The following is a 21,217-nucleotide window of genomic DNA, read 5'->3' as shown; positions in this document are numbered from 1 at the left end:
AAATGATACTTGAAACTCAATAATAGAATTACAAACAAGATTAAATAAGCGTTTGAACTTCGATGCCCTGTGATGTCATAAAGTATTGCCTCTGACTACGATTCGGATTAAAAAAGAGAAATATTTAGAGATAAAGAAGTTACTTCGAATTCATTCATGCATCCCCTTGTATAGTCTACTTGACAGCAGCGAGTAGCCGTACTGTTTGTTTTGTATTAATTAACTGAGCCACTTTTTGCCGCCTTAATACTGCGGGGAGTTATAACCGCATCGATTGCCACAACTGGTAAGCTATAAGAACGAAAATTACAACCATATTTTTGGCTGTACACCACTACTGTCCGTGTAATTTTCTCGTCTAGCAAGAGCAACCCATCCATATATGCACTTTTGCCCTAGTGGCTTAAGTTCTTGACGATTCAGCTGAAGAATAGAGAACGTGAAGATGTTGGCCAGGTTCTCGAAATTCATGTTGGTAGCGTTCAACATCACCTTTGTGTTGCTTAGCATAGGAATAGCAACAGTTGGGGGCCTTGGATTATATTTCATGCAAAAGTCGGGTTATGCCATCGGCGATAACTACGTCAGCATACCTATTTTACTCATTTTCATCGGCTCAACAGTATGCACGCTAGCTTTTATTGGATGTGTTGGTGCCCTTTGCGAGAGCGTCGGATTGCTAATTACGTACGCCCTGCTAACTTTCCTCGTGCTGGTCGGTGAGGCTGTTGTGGTTATTCTGGCTATTACCCACAGAAGTCAGACAGAGAGCATCGTCGGAGAGACCTTGAATAAAACGCTGGTGGATTACTGGAAGAACTCGAAGATAAATTCAGCGAAGGCCGCCTGGGACTTTGTACAAACTAAACTCGAATGTTGCGGGGTTTACGGCCGTCACGATTGGAAAGCCCAAGGCCTTTTACCGCCCAGTTGCCAAAACTTCACCACCGGGTGTCTACCAGCAATTGAAAAGAAACTAAATGAATTCATCCCACATATAATTGTCTTTGCTTCTTTGTTTTGTGCAGTAGAAGTTGCAACAATCTGTGCTTCTTGCGCGTTGGCCCTTATACCGAAAAGTAATTAATCATCGTCAGGAGCATTACTCAAGCCAATCTGAACGACACTTTCGACAATATTATGGTTTTATTGGATAGGCGAGGAAAAATACATTTGGCTATATATGAGTGAGGAACTTGTGACTGGACGTTTTCCTTTTTGAGACCTGCAGATAATTACTATCAGAAAATAACCCTTCGATTTACTTTGCCAGCGGTCTGACAACAATGTTTTTGTACCTAGAGCTTTATCACTGTTGGACACGGCAGTTTTCGAAGGACATTTTTACGTTGTAAGTCTCTTGTATGAGATGCTGGAAATTATACGGAAGATCGAAAATGTACAATCAAAGTACGTTTGTATGGGGTGCGGTATTGACTTCTATTCTAGCCTTCAGTTTCCTTTTATCACATGTATGTATCATCACATTTCGGCTCGGAGTAAAAACGTTATGCGTTTAATCTATCTAGCAAAGGTACAGAGATAACATTTCATCATACACGGCAAGACAGAAAAAATAAAAATGGAAAATGCCTTGCGTTTCTGGCCAAACAAGTTAATATTATTTCCTAATCCCTGGATAGAACCGTTTAGCCTGTATTACCAAGAACTCTCAACAATGCACTGGAAATAGCTCTCCCCGGTGTCTAAAGCAATCAAATCCTCACTTCTTTTTCGACCAGAAAGTGTTCCGCGTCGATGCAGAAGCCAGTTAATTCGAGTTAGTGGTGAGATTTACTCTAGCATACGAATGATGTTAAACCGCAGAACTAAAGAGGTCGGAGACAATCTCGTGACCTCATTATATTGGGCTGTTTGTTCCACGAGCTGCTGCGAAATCGCGCGAGGTAAATGGAGCACTACGCATTTTAGCGAATTAGTTTAAAAAGCCACCAAATTTAGAAAATGAATGTTGATGATTTAGCTTATGATGATTATGATGATGAGATGAAACTGAACCCTCTTTTAGAAACAGCAAAGCTATATTGAACGTTGATCCTTCTCAAAGTAGATTAAGCAGTTAAGCGCAATTTTGCAGGAAAACATAGGCGAATTTTGTAAGCGAAATATTCAGGTAGGAAGGTCACAATAATTTTCATCTGTGAGCTTAATTGCATCAAATGTTTTAGAGCTAGCTCGAAGCTCCCTTTCTGTGGAAATCGGGTAAATCAATATTAAATAAATATATATACTGTCGTATTATTTGAAGTGAAATTGATTGCTAAAATGAACCGGGTTGAGCATATAGTGCAAACATGCATGGTTTTACTCCGATTCCTGTACGGCGGTATTAACGAAGTTTAATAGAATTTCTGTCTAGTCAGTTAACGGTCTATGAAATTATTTTGTGCGACTTTTATTGTGGAACGCGCTCTACTTAGGCTATATTTTACAATTTGTATTAAATCAAGACTTGACTAATGATAAATATTGCCGTATCTTAATAATAAATACTGGTCCAAAAAAAAAAAGCTTATAATTGTAGTAAAAGTTTTAGTCGATATTAACTATGAGTAAATTTCGAAAAGAAGAACAATTTTGAGTTAAAAATGAGTGCGATGGCGTGACTAGCATTATTTCTTGAACTTCTCAACTATACCCCAATTCTATTAAGAGCTAACTGAAGTAGATCTTTCAAAAATCGAGCAAAATCCTATTACTTCAAGTTATTTGGAAAAGGTTTGGAAACGACGATTTAGATATCTTCTAGAAGATTGCAATACGTCATAATAATAGAAAACAAACAAAATATGGAACACTATTTTTGAACAGTTTTATAAGCAGCTGCTTCGCTATGCCAGCAGTCGGTCACTTTATGGTTCGGCTGTCTCTTTCAGTGTAAATAATACCTGATCCTGGATAGCGTAAGTATTAGAAAGAATGACTGTTCTCAAAGGAAGTACTCAATCTCTCAAATCATTCAGCTTAAATGTCTTCTTTCCTATAAAAATTCAATACGACTTACATGGCATAATATTTTGATGGTCTCTTTCAGTTTGTTTTCATTTTAATATTGTTCATAAGGCTATATGCATACCACTCCTCATTTTCATCGTACTCTCAAATCTGGTAGAAAATGTTTTCTTTTTCCATTACGAAACGAATATCCTACTTAATCGACAGAGTAGCGTTTTAGCATCCCTACATAAACGTTTTTTTATTTTTGGTTCTTTGTTTTTCTCAAACCATTTTCAGTATTTTATGTAATTTTCTTTCATTCGAAGATTTCAGGTGCTTGCAACGCTTAACAACAGTAGCTGGCACGAAACGCAAGATCTTTGTTTAGATTATATAGCTGTAGCGGCTTAGTGCCAGGAAATAGCATGCTAAAGCAGAATGAAATGCATTCACCGTAAAGTTTAATTCAAAAACTGCCAAATAACTCATACTCACAAAAACCATAAGTGCTTTTTTGTCAACACAGGTTTGTCGACAGTTTTATGTCCATAAAAAAACACGAACGCCTCTTTCGTAGTTCTAAGAATATAACACACAATCATTATTAATTGTCATCAGTGATCAGTCCATGATTATCATTCGATAATGGTTGACTCCAAGAAATTGACGATTGTTCTTGTGTCGTTCAGTAAATCATGGTTCCATTTGGTTTTGTTGTGAAACCTTCAGCGTATGGAATGACTCTTTCTCATCTGTTTAGGACACTTTTTAGGTTAAAACAACAGGCTATAAACTGAAACATTGTTTTTCCCTGACTAACAACACGAAATATCTATTCAAAACTGGCAGAAAATAGAACTTTAAAGTTCTATGAAATTCAAACTACATTCACAGTAAATTCATTATTCTTCTCTCGTTTCGAAAACCTACTTTATTTCGCTCGCGTATCATGTTCAATTAAAAACTAGCAGCCTATAACTTTTCGACTAAACATTAAAACATGTGAAAAGGAACAAAATCTGTTTTCTAAAGGTATAAGATTTAATTCAAAATAGGTATATCTTATTTAGTGTTTGCTGATTATTTATTAATTATGCGCTGCATTGACTGCAGTTTATGCATATACTCAATTTATCATCCAAAATAAATCAACTTTATCTAAATTACGATGTACTTTCCATTTTAATGTTAGTTTTAAATTTAGAAATTAATTCATAATAATAAATTCATTCATCAACTATAGATAACCGATATCCATTTATTTTATAAATTCAAAGTTTTGTGTTAACAGGCAAATTTCGTCTCCAATTCAGTCTATTCGTTCCTACCTGCAGAACGCCCACACTTCTTGCACCTAGACTTTTATTGTATGAACAACAGCATAGTGCGGCTCAAGAAAAAAGAACAGCCAGAGATAAACCTAGGACCTGAAGATTTATAGTGGAAGCGAAAGTAATCCATAAAAGCGTCCGCTTCTAGATTTCGTTCAGAAAGCTTCTCTTCGCCGTCATCACTTCGTTTGGGTACTACAACACGTTTTCAAGCTGTCGTTCATGCTGTTAGTAGTACGAATCGCAATGAGAGAAATGACATCAACAGTTGAAGTGCAGTAGGGCTTTCGCGATAGTTCCTATCATCTTTGCCTGCCGACTTTCCATTCTGCCACTCACCGCTTCTCAAAGCACTCAAAAGCGCAAACTGTGTTGGGTCTAGTTGTCCGTAGTAGACGTAACAAACTTTAAATCTCAGCTAGTTCGTGTGACAAAAGAATGGCCACCTGAAGCGGTGCGTACCCTACGCAACGTACGTAACGCATACTGCGTTACTCAGCCTTGTCCAAATAAAATGATGACGCTAATAATTAGTGTCGTTATACGTAAGATACATAAGATTCCAGGTGGCCAGTTTTTGTCACCCAGGCCAGCCGAGATTCCTACCAGACCGCTTAAAGGATAAACAGCACGCGTAGCCAACTATGACGTTCCCGGCACAAAAAAGTATAAGTCAGTTTCAAAACATACTGCTACCATCAAAAATATATGGGTGGGATTTTCCTTTACGAGGAGATAAGTATTTAGAAATTCGAACAGACGCCGAGCGGAAATTTTGACGTGGTGCTATACAAACCCAGTTGGTAGTCGCCACTAGGAAAGGCAACTTACACTATTTAGTGCCACGCATCGTGAGTACACTGTCCACTGCGGCCACGAAATCCGACTCAAACTAGGGACGTGATACAGAACACGCATAAACCGTGATGAAGCAAGACCTCACAGCAGTAGAAGGAAAAATTGTATCGGCCTATCTTTAGGGCTTCGCTGTCTCAAGTCATGTGTATTAGGTACGAAAAATGAGCGATTGAATAATCGGAGCAGTAGTGTCAGCGTGCTATTATTTAGCGGCATTTTGTCGTATGTTTCCTATAAAGTAGGATATTGTTAAATGAATGGTACCTTCCGTATCAGTATAGTATGGAACAAAAATTACTACACTGGCATGAACAAGCTAGCTGATACTACTCTCTAGTAGCCATACGTAACCGTTAAAGGATATATGTACTTGGAGATTATTAAGATTTTTGGAGTTTGGCTTCGGACATTTGTGTTTGCTTTTGCTGTCGACGCAAAACGACCGTACGATGTAATGATCGTGGCTAGTAATGAGTGGTTACGGCGGCAATACTATACTGGGAAACCCAAGGAGGTCAGTAACCTAGATAAAGAACTTGTTCGCTGGTAAAACATCTGATAGGAGTTAGCTTTTACTCATTTTCCGAGGACGGACCTTGAAACCCTATTGTAACTAGTTTATGCTGGACACGGCTTCCTCAACCTTAGCAACTTTGACACCAGAGAATGTAGATTGAGCAATTGTGGTGTATATAGTTTATTGGAAAAAAACTTGAGATCCTTCAAAAGCCTCCATGAGCCTTATCAATATGCGTGAACTCCACATGAATGCACCAATGGTCCGCGTGCGCATGTTTTCATGATTTTACGCTTTGTTGGCTGATTGTAGCGTCAAAAGATTGCTTTGTCTTTTCTTATCAGCTAATCTTGAACGCTTTTACTATGTAATATTTAAATATTTCATTACCCTTCACTGTGGTCGACTGAAAATTACCTTAACCACACTTCATTTTTTAATGATCCACCCCCGATTGACTGATTTGTTGAAAAGCTATATCGTTTACCATAGTCCTAATACTTACCGCATGATGCTGTATGATTCGCTAAAAGCAAGCATACGCAAAAAAAACATAGAAAATAATCGCAATTCGTGTGTTACAAGAAAAAAAGTGTTAATTTACACGGATAGGCCTCATATGGTGCCGGATGAAACTAAGTTCTTCGTCGTTCTAGCCGATAGACAAACAATGTCGTGGAGAGATGATCAGCAATCGTCTCTATATAAACAAACTAAACAACTGACAACAAAATAAGACGAACACAGACATGAGGGAATGATATACTCTAATCAGCCTTTGTCATGCTATAGCAAAACGGGGTAAGTCACACTGGTTTCTAAAAATCTCTCTTTCAATAAAGATTGTTGTTCTGAGCTGTATTGTTGCCACGCTACCGTTGTCCGTGGGGCTCGCACTAATTTCATTACTGTCAACACTTTCGAGCTCTTCTCTAATCTACATTCGCGTATACTGTGTTAAAACAAGAATTAATCGGCAACTTCTAAGTGTCGCTACGCAGGAAAGTTGGCTGGCGTTTCGGATGTGCGAATATGAAAATACGAAGCATTTAATTTACCTATTTTTTTCGCCATTCTACAACAAAATCAATTTCAAAGTCATCTCGTTAAGAATTACATTGATGCCTAGCAACAACTATCGACGCTGTTGCTATACGTCGTCGCCTAGGCAACGTACTTAGTTTACCACTATGAAGTTCTTCAGCTCCATTCGCCTAAACTATGGCAAAATAATCGGTAGTTTTCCATCGCTGGATGGATAAAAATGATAATGAAGATAACAATTATCATCACTGCTATTATTTTATGAAGTGGTTTAGAAACACTTAGTACTTAGGCTTAACGGTACGTTGGCGAATTAGAGAGTTAGGAAATTTGACAGATTACAGTTACTGGTAAAGCAAATATGTTAATGTTTTACATACCGTACATATTGACTGTAGACCGTATGTGCCTGCTGGTTTGCGCCAAAACGAACGACAATTTTTGTAAGTGTTTCTGATGCTAAGTTAGTTAGCTAAGCTGGTAGAATATTTGATAATCGATACTCTCATGATTTGGAATTGTATAATTTATCTACTTTGTTTTTGTTATTATTTATCGGTGCTCGATCTTCAATTAGCCACCACAGAATTAACCCATTTGGCAAGTTTATAAACATGCGCTTGAAAACTACTTCCGTTCTTGATATTTCTGAATAGCTGAGGTTTTTTGGTATCAATGGCAACAATTGTTCTAGTCATCCATTACTATATTGAATGCGAATCGAGATAATATAAACGCAAACGATCCACTAAGCCAGAGAAAAGAGATGTCGTTTCTTTAAGTTTGGATCGAATCTATGGCGAATTTCACACCGAAGCTTCTTAACTCGCAGCTTTGCGTGAAGTCTTGTTGCCGTTCTTGCCAGTTATCATTGCAGCGTTTCAACGGTCCAATCTTGCCTGTTGGCATTTCTTAGATAGATCAATACCTCGTCCCTCTATTATTGGCGAAGATTTGTTCTTATTCTTTATAAGCCACCGTAGCCGATTAAATGGTTGCCATAAGTCACTTTATAGTGTATAGTACACATTCGTTTTTCTCATCGACGTATTACTGTTAGCGTTTTTAATGATCGCGCTAAATAATTAGTTCTGTGACTGGAGCTGTTATTTCGATTTATTTATTCGTTGGAAAGGCCGTATAGTCTACCGAAATGTTTGTGCTTATTACAGATATTACTATGTTATCCGTCAGCAACGAGCAAACGGGAAAAATATATAAAGCAACCGCAGCGAACAATTCATAAAAAACAGGCGAGCTTTAATGAGTAAAAATGTAAGTTCAGGTGCCTAGTTCGACAAACATCCGTCACCATCGTCCAAGGCACCCAATAACGTAGTGGAAATATGTGTGATAACAAGTCTTTCGAATGCATCTAGACTGACATCTGTTTCCTAGGTACGTTTTTGTGATACAATGTCTGACCGTCACATCAATAGAAACAAACTGCGGTTTCCGTGAGAGTTACCACGAAAACGTCGTCGCGAAAAAAAAAGGTCCGATGATCGGTTCCATATAAATACCAATACACTTTTGTTTCTACAAAAGTGTCGCGCGGGAACTGACAGCGTAGCGAAATACAGCCCCAGACGTATTTATTCATAGACGAATATTATAATGTTGGCGTCGCTAAAATTCTGCTATAGTTAACCGGCAAGAAGTCTTCATCCCGCGGCCGGCAGTCTAGAGAGCTTTAGTACATGTCGCGATTGAAACATTATGTATGTTTCTAGCGTGACGTGTACTAATAATTATAGCTTATTTGTATTTAGCTTTTAAGTTTACGCTATGTGGTGAAGGATCATCCAATAAGTAAATAAATAACCTGTTTTTATTTTGTATTGACAAGATGCCGCGATCAAAAAGATTATGGGCTAATGCGTAACGTTGACCAGATTGCTAAATTAATTTCCCTGAGAAAATAAATTCCCTGAGCGTGAGACTTTGTCCCGCTAGGCCCATGCACTTGGGCCTTAACCCAGAACTACTTCACATATTTTAAACAACAGGCCTACTTTAAAAGTAAAGATTAACCGTATCATGATATGCTATTTCCCTGTTACCTGTTGGATTAGAATAAAAGCAACAAAATTTTTAGCTCATTATATAACCTTGATTCAGACGTCATAAATGGTCTTCTTTCTGATGGTGATGAATATTGATAGTTATTTGAAAAAGGGCCCTTAAAGATGGGTCGCAATGGAACATTGTTTAGGTAGTGCATGAATTTAGATAGACGGTGTAAAAAATGAATGGCCAGGGGAACATCAAGCAGGCTTTTAATGAAATAGAGAAAAAATAATTATTTACAGCCAAAAGAATACGACCGGCCAAGAAGAGCTCTAAAAATAAAACCAAAACTTTCGGGTGGGGCAGGCGAAATAGGCATTATGGTGTCATCTTGATAGTGTAGTGAAACACGTTTGCCGACTAAAAAGATGTCTTTTTCTTTATTTTTATTTTTTAATTTATAAACGGGCCATAGATTTGCCTCTTTTGTTATTAAAAGTAAGCCTTCTCATGCAGTACTTACATCCGTAGTACGAAGTGTAAAATTTCAAACATAACTAAATAGTTTTTTGCAGTTTCAGTATAGAGCCAATATCAATGTCAAAGTTAGTGATTCCTGCTCCAAGCAACTAACTCTTAGTTTTACGTGTAGCTTCTTTTGCTATCAAAGCTGGTTTACTGGCCTTGGAGTTTACGCGTGTTTTGTATGATCTGAACATTAATGGATACGCAAATTAGATGACTCTCAAAAACGTGTATTTATATATAGACACAGAGTAAATCACTGGATTAATTCAGGATCGAATGGAGATACCAGCGTGGCCAGATAGTGATAACGCGTAACAAAAAGTACACCTGGAGAAGTACTTTCGAAAATCAACTGAAATTTTTCATCGTTTCTTCAAAAGTCCCTATGATACTCGACTATTCTAACTCAGAATTATTGTTACATGTTGACTGCGCACTCATTTAGGCCTTTGTAAATACTCGCATTAGCCAAAAGTTATTTTTATGTTACGTCACTGCCTTTACCAGTCGACATCATTTTACAAGCTACTATGACGCACGCTGAATATTGCTATACGCATGTCGATCGATAGAAACGTTGTCTTTCCACCATTGGCTGTACCTTCAAAAACTTCTCTAACCTAATGAAACTGATCGAAAGTTTGTTACAGGCTATTGTATGCAGTACACGTCGTTGCGCTTGTCACGCGTGTTCTGCTTAATGTTTTTCTAATTTTAGTATGAAATAACTCAATTTTTTATCCGCCCTCAGATTCTTCCTCTAAAACGCCGTGCCGTTTATTGTTACCCTTTTACGTGTTTCAAATATTATTAGACGATCCGTTAAAAGCTAAAGAACAAAGAGATACCGAGGGACCTCAATAAAACAGCTGCAACTTATAGCTCATATCCTATGAACGAAATTAGCATTAAGAAACGTTAAGCATTAAGAAATTAGCATTAAGAAATCACACTGTTAGTTCAACAAACGTCGTCTTCATCAGTAGTCCCGTCGGCGAATTTTTCGTCCACATTTAATAACTGATTATTTAGTCATATTATATTTTCAAAGACCAGCATTTAACTATTACATGTACATTGTCGAAGTTACGCCGCTCGTTAGATAAGGTTTATTGCGCAAACAACTATATTTGTAGCGATAACATAACGATTAGGAGTATTTCAGTAAATTCAAACAAAATTGTTTTCTTTTTTCTTCTGTACCGCAAGTAGGGATAACATGAGGGTCAAATTGGCTTCGATCCTGAAAAGTTAGTTATTGTACAGGACTTCCCTTCCGTTCGCTTTGAAGAAATCATCATAACGTTAGCGTAAGAATGTCTCAGCCATTCACTCATTGCCTAAATATGCCGCCATATATTATTTGCAATGATATTATTATATAGGGCTATAATACACTAGTTACATATATTCGACACTCTGAACAATTACAAAATAATTATTGCAGGTACCAACAAATAGTTGTAAGTTAGAAACAAATGAAAAAACGTAGTTGTCTGGTTCGATTCTTTTCGGCAAAGGAAACGATTTTACACTATGGACGTAGAATAACTAATGCATATCACACTCGTCTGATATCGTTGGCATAGATAGGGGTCGAGAAAAAAATAGCTAGCGACCAAGACTCCTAGCTGAAGCCAATTACTTAATTTCTGTTAACTGTTGCGGGTGTTATCATGAGAATGTTAATGCAGGATCCAGCTCGTGCATTGAAACCTTGGCACTATTCTATTTTAAATGCTCAACTAAAATGAAAACTACACTGTTGAAAAATGTCATCGAACTCAGTTAAAAAAGCTGCTACTACTGTAGACGCTTAATTAATGGTTATTATTATTACTATTTTAAGGGGGAGCAACATCCATACGAGGTTACAGCGAACAAAATTTCAATTAACTTTCGCTTTCCGTTTTTTCGCCACTCTACTAGAACAAACGATAGTAATTATCCTGCTAAGTCAATCATTATCGTTTGTTACTGTCATTTCGGTTTGACCTATGATTTGCCACTTTCACTGCTCAGTTTGTGAATTACCCACTTGGCTGATAAATGTTATCTCTTCCATCACCTTTCTTTTCACCATTATGTTAGCTACACTAGCCTCATTCAAGCTTACTTCGATAGAATGAAGGTGCTCGGTTTATCTAGAAAAAGCTCTGTAACTTTAATCTGCCTTTGTTAGGCTTAGCTAATGATATGCTAGGTAAAGCTGTATGAGTATCACGCAAACACTCCTTGTTTTAAAGAGCAAATCTCGTTATGCGCCTTGTTACGTAGACAAAGCCCACTATGTAATCTCTGTGTAGCGTTAATGACGATACCTGGCGTATACAGCTTTTAAGAGAGGTTACGTCGATCTGTACGTCGCCATTGACATCAAGTAGATTCTGTTGGTACAATAGGCACATGTGGCTGAAGAGAGATAGGCTAAGCATAAGGAGGTACAGCTAATCCTCTCCCACTGTCTATACAGTGGATTTGAGGTTATAGTGCTTGGCGCTGGATACGCAAAAGGTACGCAAGGTTTCCAGAAAACAAGCCTTTTAATAAAAACCATATTGTCCCTATAGCTCGCAGTCGTCGTTTCATGTTGCAATGATGAGATGCTAATCTAATTCCGTTCAATCAATTTTTGTTTTGTGGGGCAGAATGACGCTGAGACTACGCCGAAATTTTGGAAACATTGGGTATCAGAAGTGTGTAGATCAGTAAGGTGTTGAAGTTGCAGATCAGTGGTTTGAAAAATGGCTGGCATGAGGCTTAAAGAACGTCCCTGCGAAGGTCAAATAGTAACATCTTTGCATACTAACTACAAGGACCACAAACATAGCCTGAATTCGGGCGAAGACACCCTGATTCTCCAGTTAAGAACATTAAAATGGCGACAAACACTATTTGAGTCATTCATCTTTGCACTTCGTTAAGACCTTTTACGACCTACACCCTCCCAACTTGCGGTGTATCTAGTATCTCGCTGAAACGGATTCGCAAGCTCTATCACTTTAGTAAAACAAAAAAACAATAAGAAATCTTAAGCGTTTCGTATACTTTTTGCGAGTCTCCACATATAATGGACACAATTAATATGCGACGATTGTTTGAACTAGGCACTGTGTTTGTCAGAAATGAACACCTTGCGTTTCGATCTGTTTCAACAGAACTATGAAACAATGAAAAACTGCTGGCTCTTGTTGTTCCATCCTATACGGATGCTCTAGTTACTACCGAGATGCCTTCAGATATATATTTAAATTTTATTATTATTTCCCATTTTTGGTTACTTTCAGGCTGGCTCTTAATTTTACAGTATTTCAGTTAAATATGCCTGCTATAGAAGTCTCCAGCGATAACCGCTCGAGTATGAAGTGGCTGTCCGATGGCGTCTCGAGAAATGACGGCTCAAGCCTCTCTAGGCCTGTTAAAATACCGTCGCCAGACTTCATGCCATGCCATGTCATGTATTCTCAGAAAATCTGTAACTGATATTATCTCAGTGTCGACACATATCGCCTTGTAGGATTGGACGCGGTTATAAAACCTAAGTACATTGCCTTTGACGAGCTACAGAAGTTGTTACGGGCAAAATGTGTAATATGTTAGCCAAGTGATTATATAGCTTTTGAAAGTCTTAATTCAACTATGAAAATAACAGGTTAGCCTTTCCTAAATTGAAATGCTTAAAACTCACACTTATTTTAACTTGAGCTACTGTGATCCACATTTGCGAAAAGTAGACACATCTGCCTTGCGACGTTATGCAATAAGCATCAAAGGTAGAAAAATCCTAACTCTTGTACTTAAAAGTTACTATTTCGTAGAATGATGCACTGGTCTGCAAAAACGCATACGCTTTCATTGTTTTTCTCAAAATATAGTTATGAAGTAATTTTATTTCATTATAAATAAAAGGAACATAACATCATTCTCGCCTATAGGCTTTTATATTTTTCAATAGCTGAAGTATAGGATAGGAGGATAGTAAACGTTTCAATCACTCCTAGCCATGTGCAATGCAAATCAACAACTAAATGAAAGAATAATTAGCAGCTCCTCAATAAGTACCAGATGACCGGTGTATAAACTATGTGCAAATCCTGTCGACTCAGTCAAGTAATCTTGACATGGCAAAATGCCGCTTCAACAGTCTGTGCACACCGACCTTAAGACTTCAACTCTGCTTCGTGTTTTCTGAAGATGAATGGGTACGCGGATGAGATGACGTTTAAACTTGTATTTATTTTAGTATTTATTTAGGCTCGTATGACCTAGAGTTGCAAAGATCCTTTTATTTTTATTTCTAATGTTCCTTTGTTACGTCCTTCTACACCGTATGTTTCGGATAGGCCGTTAACGGCAGTTTGTTACCAACTGAGATGAAAGAGCATTATTACTATTTCATCACAGTGACAAACAATGGAGATAGGTTAGTTTAAACTTTAATAATCATCTTCGCTACCTGTTCAATGATTTGGACGAGCTGATAGGTTGAGTTAGCCGAGCTCCTCTATACAGCAAAGTATTACACTATATTTTGTATTTAGCATTTTTGAGCTTCGCCTAGTGTTATTCAGGAAGGTTTTTGCGATATTGTCTTACAAGGCTATAAGCTTAAGAGGGTTGTGATCAGGTTGATTCCCCAGCATGTAAATCTTCAAGCCACCTCTCTGACCGGAACTTTGTGTGGTTTTCTTAATTATCTAACAACAACGGAACCCATAAACACAGCTTAAAGTTCCCAGCGACCAATGTAAAAAGCATTTCATAAAACGAATGATTTACTTCGATATTCTGTTGATTGCAATAATTTTTGCAATGAGTATAGTTCTACCGTAAAGAGTAATAATTAGCCAAGCAACAAAATAAAGGTATTACCAAGAAGAAAAAAGAAAATGTTTTTTCCTTGATAGTAACTTGCAAGGAAAAAAGAAAGCTTCCTGGAAATGCGATGGATGAACGGTTTACATTGGGGAGGCTGCAGAAAATCCTCGTATATTAAAATGCCATTATGCGTTGACACTCAAATGGGTGTACGAAAATTTTCAAAGCGATTAGAAAAAACATAAGCTATCCTTGTTTCTCTTGTTTTCTTGAAAATCGAAAAGCAGGCGACGAATGCTGCCTCGATGAATAATTCTTGAAGCTTATAATAGAAGAAGTACTCAACTACTGCATTAGCTTAGCAAACAGAATCGTTGGTGCACAGAACGGGCTGCTATTTCCTCCAACGCGTGCCTTTATAGAAAATCACAATGAAATCTATTTGTTCAAATGTAGGTAAACTCAACCTACGAATAATTATTACGAGCGTACTTCGTGTACAATGCCTCAAATAGAGAAGCTATCCTTAAATGACTCATTTGCCGTCTGTTCGGCGCTAATATCTCTGCTATCAGATTGCTTATATTATATCGCTTATTCAATGAAGTTTCTCTATAGAGCAAAAAAAAACTTAATCTGGACTTTCTATAGATCTTATAGCTTATGCAGACTTTATAACTACAGTACTTGCGCGGGAAAACATCCTGTTTGTCGTGACACGGTGACCTTGAAATACTAAGGAAGTTGTTGGAAACTGAAGTTTTCATCATTGAGAAGATGTTACTCATTGGACAATGCGTATTTAGTGATTCGGAACGCCTACACGCGGACAGCCCTCCGTGTCTATGCTAACGCTAAATTATTTAAGTAGATGTAATCACTACAATACATAAGTCAGTGCCTTTTCCCGGACTTCGTTAAAGAATTATGACTGCTTAGTGTAATAGCACAACCGGATGACAAAAAACAGACTGGCAATTGCGAGACTTAGGCTACACAATTCTGGATTTACACTCCCTTCGTGACTAGACATTTACAACAAGATCTAATTCCTGTGTACTCGTTTAAATTACGAAAAAAAAATACAATGGGGAAAAGTTTTTAATTTTTCTCAGTATCATCAATTACTTTTACACGCTTGTGCTCAGATCTCAACGATCCCAAAGACCCGTCCGCATTTTCGCGTTCCAAAGCGTCGTGCTTAACTGTAGTCGTCAATGACTTGAGATGCGCCAACAGACCATCGCACGTGATGCCGGTTCCGCATCGCGCAGTCCAAGTCGTCGTCGCGCGTTCACTACTATTCTGAAGCCTGCCGTCATCCGTCAATAGATTTGCTGCCGGCTTCATTTCGCGCGCGTACCGGCACGTTTTCGCTCTCTATCGCCATTCTGCAGCGAGTATCATAATGTTAGCTCATCATTGGCAGTTCCTCCCGTACGCCAGGACCAGCAGACTACTCCTCTCACATGCACCATAACCAGCGCCATCTCTACGGTTGACAGTATTGTCAATGTGCAGCTAACCAAATTCACACGTCTGTACTCTATTAGAAGTACTCCCACACAACCAAACAGTACTAAGCTTCTATGTGGTCACTTCGCACCATGCTGGACGCACTAGCTGGCCTGCACGAGCCGCAGTGGCTGCCCAAGTACAACGATGCTGCTGGCAGCCGTGAGACGCGCGAGCGGAAAGAAGATTTCGTGGAGAAGACTTAGAGTAGAAGCATTGCTGTTGTCGTTGCCGTCGGTAACGCTGGTCAGCCCTATCAGCTCTCTCTTTCTCTATTCCACACCGTGGTGCTCTGCCTTACTTCAACTGGCAGATGGGTCCGCAGCTATGCACGAAGCTGAAGTTGCGCCTAGAGCTCTTGTCGCTGCTGCTGTTACTACTGCCTGTCGTCTCCACTCCATTTTGCTCGTATGCTGCTGCTGCTGCTGCTGCCACTGCCGCTGCCGGCTAGGCACTTCGTGTGCGAGTGTTTCAATGAAGGCTGGTCTTGTTGTTGCTGTCGTCGTCTTCTAGGGAGAAGGATCTGGCAGTAGGACATGGCCGCCACTGCTTCAACTTGTGCTTCTTCCTTGCAGCAGTACCAGTGGTAGTACAGGCAACGATAGTGAGTGGTGTTTGCTTCGTTCACTGGCCGCCTGACTGGGTTGCCCATTTCTTCGCTCACCCACCCGCTCGGCCGATGGGTCGCTCGTGCTTCGGTCGCAGTTGGTGTCTGCTGCTGTGGGCCGCTCTGTTTTGAAGCGCCACAGCCTCCTCTCTCTACGAGAACTTACCGGCAGACAGGCAGACCTCCGCTGCTGCCTCTGGTGCTTACTACTGGCTTTTTGTTCTCCGATAGACGAGGAGGCGCTGGCTGTTGGACACGGCGAATGAACGACGATCAGCGGTCGTTGCTATTACGAGTTGGACTGGACGAGTCTATCTTCTCGTTGACGCGCTAGTTCATCAATAGTAACAGCGACAGTGCGTGTCTCAATGTTTTCGTTTTGATGCTGTCCGGCAGCGACAGTAGCATTGGCTTGTGCGAATGGTGCGTCAGTTCACGGCTTCTAGTGGAGTTAGCTTGTTATTTCTTCGAATTGTGCGATTTGTTCGTTTTGCAAAGATCTGAGGGTGTTTGTGAGAGCGTGTCTTCCAGTCTCAAGTTAGCGAGTTAGCTAGCTTAGTTATCGTTGACGTCGTGTACGGTGTGATAGGGTACGTTTAGTACTTTATGTGTGTTTGTGTTAGCATCTGTGGGTACGGTGATAAGTGTTGACTAATTTCTCAAGGATTAATCAACGGAACAACGAGACAGTTAATTGGCAACGCAGACCGTTGGCAAGTGAGATACGGGTTTAGCCGACATCATTGGATATCAATGAACTAGTTTGTGCAGTGTTGTTAGGACATTAGCGATCGACTAGTGTCGAACGCTCACCTTCTAGCGGTTGGTGCACGTCAGTGATTCCTCTCAAACAGTGCTTCTGACAGCGGTCTCAAACTGTTCTCGCCAACGACAGATCCCGCCAAAATGTCGAAAGGTAAGAGGAAAATATCGCAGCAGTAGCAGCAGCCGATGATGATGTCAAGTTTACGCGCCGAAAATCCGCCGTTGTTTAGTAACCAACACACAAACAAAGCGAAGCAAGCATGCACGAAAGGGACTCATTGCCGAAAACACAGAGAGTTGTGCTCCTTCATACAATCGTTTTACGTTGATGATTCCGTCGTAGACTGCGGCGACGGTCGCGCGCGAAAACCGTTGCCGTTAAGGATCGCTGTTATCGCTGAATGTTTGCCGTGAGCGCTTTCAGCCTTCGTTTGTTCTATTAGTTACCCGTTGCTGTTAACAATCAACTATCCCGAACTGTACTTAACTGAAGGGGCGGGGATAGTGCTGTGAAAGGGGATGCGGTTGTAGTCTTGTAAATGGGTGGAGTAGCGTCCTCGAGTCTACATACATACGACCTATATAGATGCAGTTTGGAGAAAATCTCCGAGATATTATCGATTACTATGATACACCGATATCGAGTATTCGTACTAAGGGGAACAAAAAGTGAGAAATAAAAAAAAAAAGCGGTCTAAGTTTTGCCTCTGCTCTCAGCTACAGAAATACGGAAATTGGGATTACAACGTGATAACACATAACTAGAATATATAAGTGGGTTGCAAGTCCATTCAAGTATAATCCGGCTTGGTATCGGGTGGCAGCAGGAAGACCTAATGAAAAATTCTCAACATTACACATATTCTTGTGTTTACTTCCCAGACCGTTGTTTGTACCTGTTACTTGATAAACGTTTGTTTGCAATCTTGCGCCGGCTTTACTGGACGACAAACTATGACATCTGATATTGTGTTTTTGAATCTTAAGCACTTGATATAACTTCACGTGGTGCACATTAGGCATTATGGATTATACATTACTACCGCTAAGCTAGCTCGAATGTGTTTACATCTTCTTAAGGAAGCATAAGTCGATGTGAATTGGCAAATATGTAATAGCATATTCAGCGATGATTATCAACATGAAACACCTATGCAGTATAATCATTATAAGGCGGCAAATATCATGGTCGCTCCATCGTTTTACTCGTTTCGAATATCAGCTTGGACAATGCTCCGCCTGTAAGGCCCAATCGCAAATTACGCATATCTATATATTACCTTTCTTCTGCGTTTAGGGAAGCCATAGAACTACCATAGAGCTCTATGCAGTCCAGGTAGATCAGCTGTGAAAATAGCACCCCACAGAAAGCAACCGAAGATGGAGGTTCATGAGTTCGACGGGCACGAGCGATAGATGAGTCACGCTTGTAGGGAAACTACCGGGTCTGGCTTGTAATCGAACACGAAGCGAATGGGCGCAGATGGAGTGCAGTTCACGTCACCTGTTCCCGCGTCCATCGCCGAACTGTCCAATCCGGCCGTGCTGACAAACAAAAGAAATGAATAGCTGATAGCGTGCATAGTCAAGTGCCACCGATGTTGGAGCACAGCAAGCTCGTGAGATTGATTGGGAGGTCCGGTCGGCTAAGGAAACCAAAATGCAAATTTCATATCTGACGCGATCGAAATCGCTCTGGCTTGGAAGCAAATTGCTCTCGTCAAAAAGTTGTTTTGTCATTTCCTACTGGTTTACTTAAATTGATTCGAAATAGTAGGAAAAATCGTACACGAAAAAGTCGACGTGTTGGCGTCGCAGATATTTTACTGATGTCGGCTAGATGCTAATAGAGAGCGTAGTTTGTTGTCGTAGTTAAGCACTGTTATGAACAGTACTATATGCCATATTCACGTAGAACAAAGTAGCTAACTGCGAACATGGATACAGTTAACATTACATAATCGATAATGTAACTTTTCCTTTTTGAGAGCGTTAACGGTTAGAGCTTTAGCACTCGTAACGGCTTTACATGTAAGCTCAAACTGCGAGCTCATCGAACAGCTAATGTTTTTGGGGGGATGCACAGAATCGTTGACGAATGGTCGACTTTGTTTTTTTGTTAATTAATTGTTAAGTTGTTCGAGTGTGTGCTACAAATACGACCTAACACAATAGTTGTTTGGGTCGTTATCGCGTTTATAACGACTGGTTTTCTACAGTTTTCCCGTCTGATTATGAATACTTCCGCTTCGTACCTTACCCCTATATCACGGCATTGTCGACCAGTGCGAACGACGGCACCCAAATGCCTCTAAAGAAAATGGCGTTACAAATTCAGCAGGCGTGTCTAGTAATATCAGCCACAAGTAATGAAGATGATAGGTCAGGTTATTTGAAATCACAATCAGTTGAACAGTTTGAAATAGATAACGCCTTAAAAATTGTTGTACCGTTGTTACATTTACCAGCATGATTAGTTTTCATTTTTCAGAATTGTTGCTGTTAGCGATACTTTTTAACTCCCGGAGCCGCTTGAACCTTTGAGAATATCGTATAGTTCAACAAAAGGTGTTCTACGTTTAGAGTGAATCGAAACGATTCTTACTACTCGGCATCGATAAGAACTCGAACGTTATCTGACTACACTGGAAGTTAAATCGGGCAGTCAGCTTTTGCTCTCATCAAAGCTAGGCGTAAGCCACTTTACTCCAAAACAGTAGAAATTGAAGCAGCAGCGCTAACTTCGTTGCCGCTTGAAAATTTCCTTTTTTAAAATACCAGTTATATAAAACCAGCTTATACACCCTAGCTCTTAAGAGGTGACCAACCCCTGAAGTACATGACGACTATGGGCTTAGTGTTGTCATGAAGATGCAGCTAAATTTTCGACAGGTTTTGCCAAATCTATTAGATCGTTTCCTGGCCAACCAGTTGGTAACAGATAGTTTTCGTTCACTTGCAACTTCGATTATTCACATTTCGAGCCATCAAAAATCGTTCCTTCCGTGCTATCCCAGACAAAATAGACAATTTACAAATAGTAGAGTTTACTGCGTTATCGTATCTCTCTCAGTTTCGTCTAGAATGATGCTGGCTGCTTGTTTAAATCGCCAAAAGGCGCTCGCTATTTGGCGACAGCGGAACGAGGTGACATCTTCAGATCGGCTTCCTTTTAAACCACTATTCAACGTGCGCTTGACGCTTTTATCTCTATAAACATTATGCATCACATTTGTCCGCGGTAAACCAATCGTTGTGTTCGTCTGAAATCGTGTCAGATTTAAGTGTGCTGTGGACAAGGGTCTTTTGTGTCCGTTTTTGACAACTGGCTAGTCCAATAACCATCATGTATCAGAAATGCTGTTCGGTATCCCCTCAGACTGAGAAACAGAAATCGTTATTATTTCAGTCCGATTGCAGGGTTTAGCGTTACGGAAAGACTAGCGAAAAGAAGTTTAATCCAGTTTGTTTTACCCTTTATTACGGCGAAGGTTTCAAGGACAGCGAAAAAAGAACTGAATCGACAACACCTTTAGGAAATCTACTTCTAACAAAAGTGTACCAGTGCAAACATAAATTCAGCCGTATCTCTGAATATTCAGCATTATCGTTATTTCTGCGCATGCGGCTGCTGATTGGCTACGTTTTCTGTGTGGGTCCCTCCCGGGTTGTTCTTATTACGTTTCGTTGTAGGATGGCACTTATGATGATAATCGGCGCGTTTCGTATGAATGTCCCATGTTTCCCATCCTATGTTCTCATATTTTTGTCGGCCATCTTCGCGTTTCGCTGGTGCAAAGAAGACGGCGCTCGATAAAGATACCTCCAATGACTCACTGAACAAAGGCCGTAGTTGTCTTTTCGGTTGTCTCGTTCCTTACTTTGTACCGTGCGGATGGCGGGGAGGTAATGGAAGCTTGCTTACCAACCTAACTTATTTCTAATAGAAATTTGAAAAAAGACACACTGAATTTCATTAGTAGTTGAACCAAACACTCACAGGATGCTGGACGATTGGTATTTGTGAGAGGAAATTTCGCATAGCTTTATGTTTCGTTTGATGCACCCGCTCAGCAAAAACATATTGTATTTATTTTGCTTGTTGAAGGTATAACAAATAGCTGGATGGAGATTTGTTGTTCTGATAAAGCAAATCAGTGGTAAGGACGCTTTCAGAGATAGAAACAGTAGATATCTATCACTTTTTCACTTCGAACAGCGGAAAACATTACTTTTGAAGGTCCGAACCAAATATGTGCTTAGTGC

General features: G+C 39.7%; 1 protein-coding gene across 1 annotated transcript; it reads left to right on the top strand.

The window, feature by feature from the left end:
• Positions 1–445: 445 nt before the first annotated feature.
• LOC111260360 (leukocyte surface antigen CD53-like) lies at positions 446–1,087 on the top strand. Its single transcript, XM_086968285.1, has one exon. It carries the CDS (start codon positions 446–448, stop codon positions 1,085–1,087), a length of 642 nt encoding a protein of 213 aa, XP_086824411.1.
• Positions 1,088–21,217: the final 20,130 nt, after the last annotated feature.

Source organism: Varroa jacobsoni, unplaced genomic scaffold (assembly GCF_002532875.2).
Source record: "Varroa jacobsoni isolate VJ856 unplaced genomic scaffold, vjacob_1.0 scaffold_431, whole genome shotgun sequence".
NCBI lineage: Eukaryota > Metazoa > Arthropoda > Arachnida > Mesostigmata > Varroidae > Varroa > Varroa jacobsoni.
The sequence above is the reverse complement of the archived record's forward strand: the minus strand, read 5'-3'. Positions and strand labels throughout refer to the sequence as shown.

Bases quoted from the DNA above. Each gene is read 5' to 3' on its own strand.
- LOC111260360 (XM_086968285.1), top strand. From the start codon at position 446: ATGTTGGCCAGGTTCTCGAAATTCATGTTGGTAGCGTTCAACATCACC.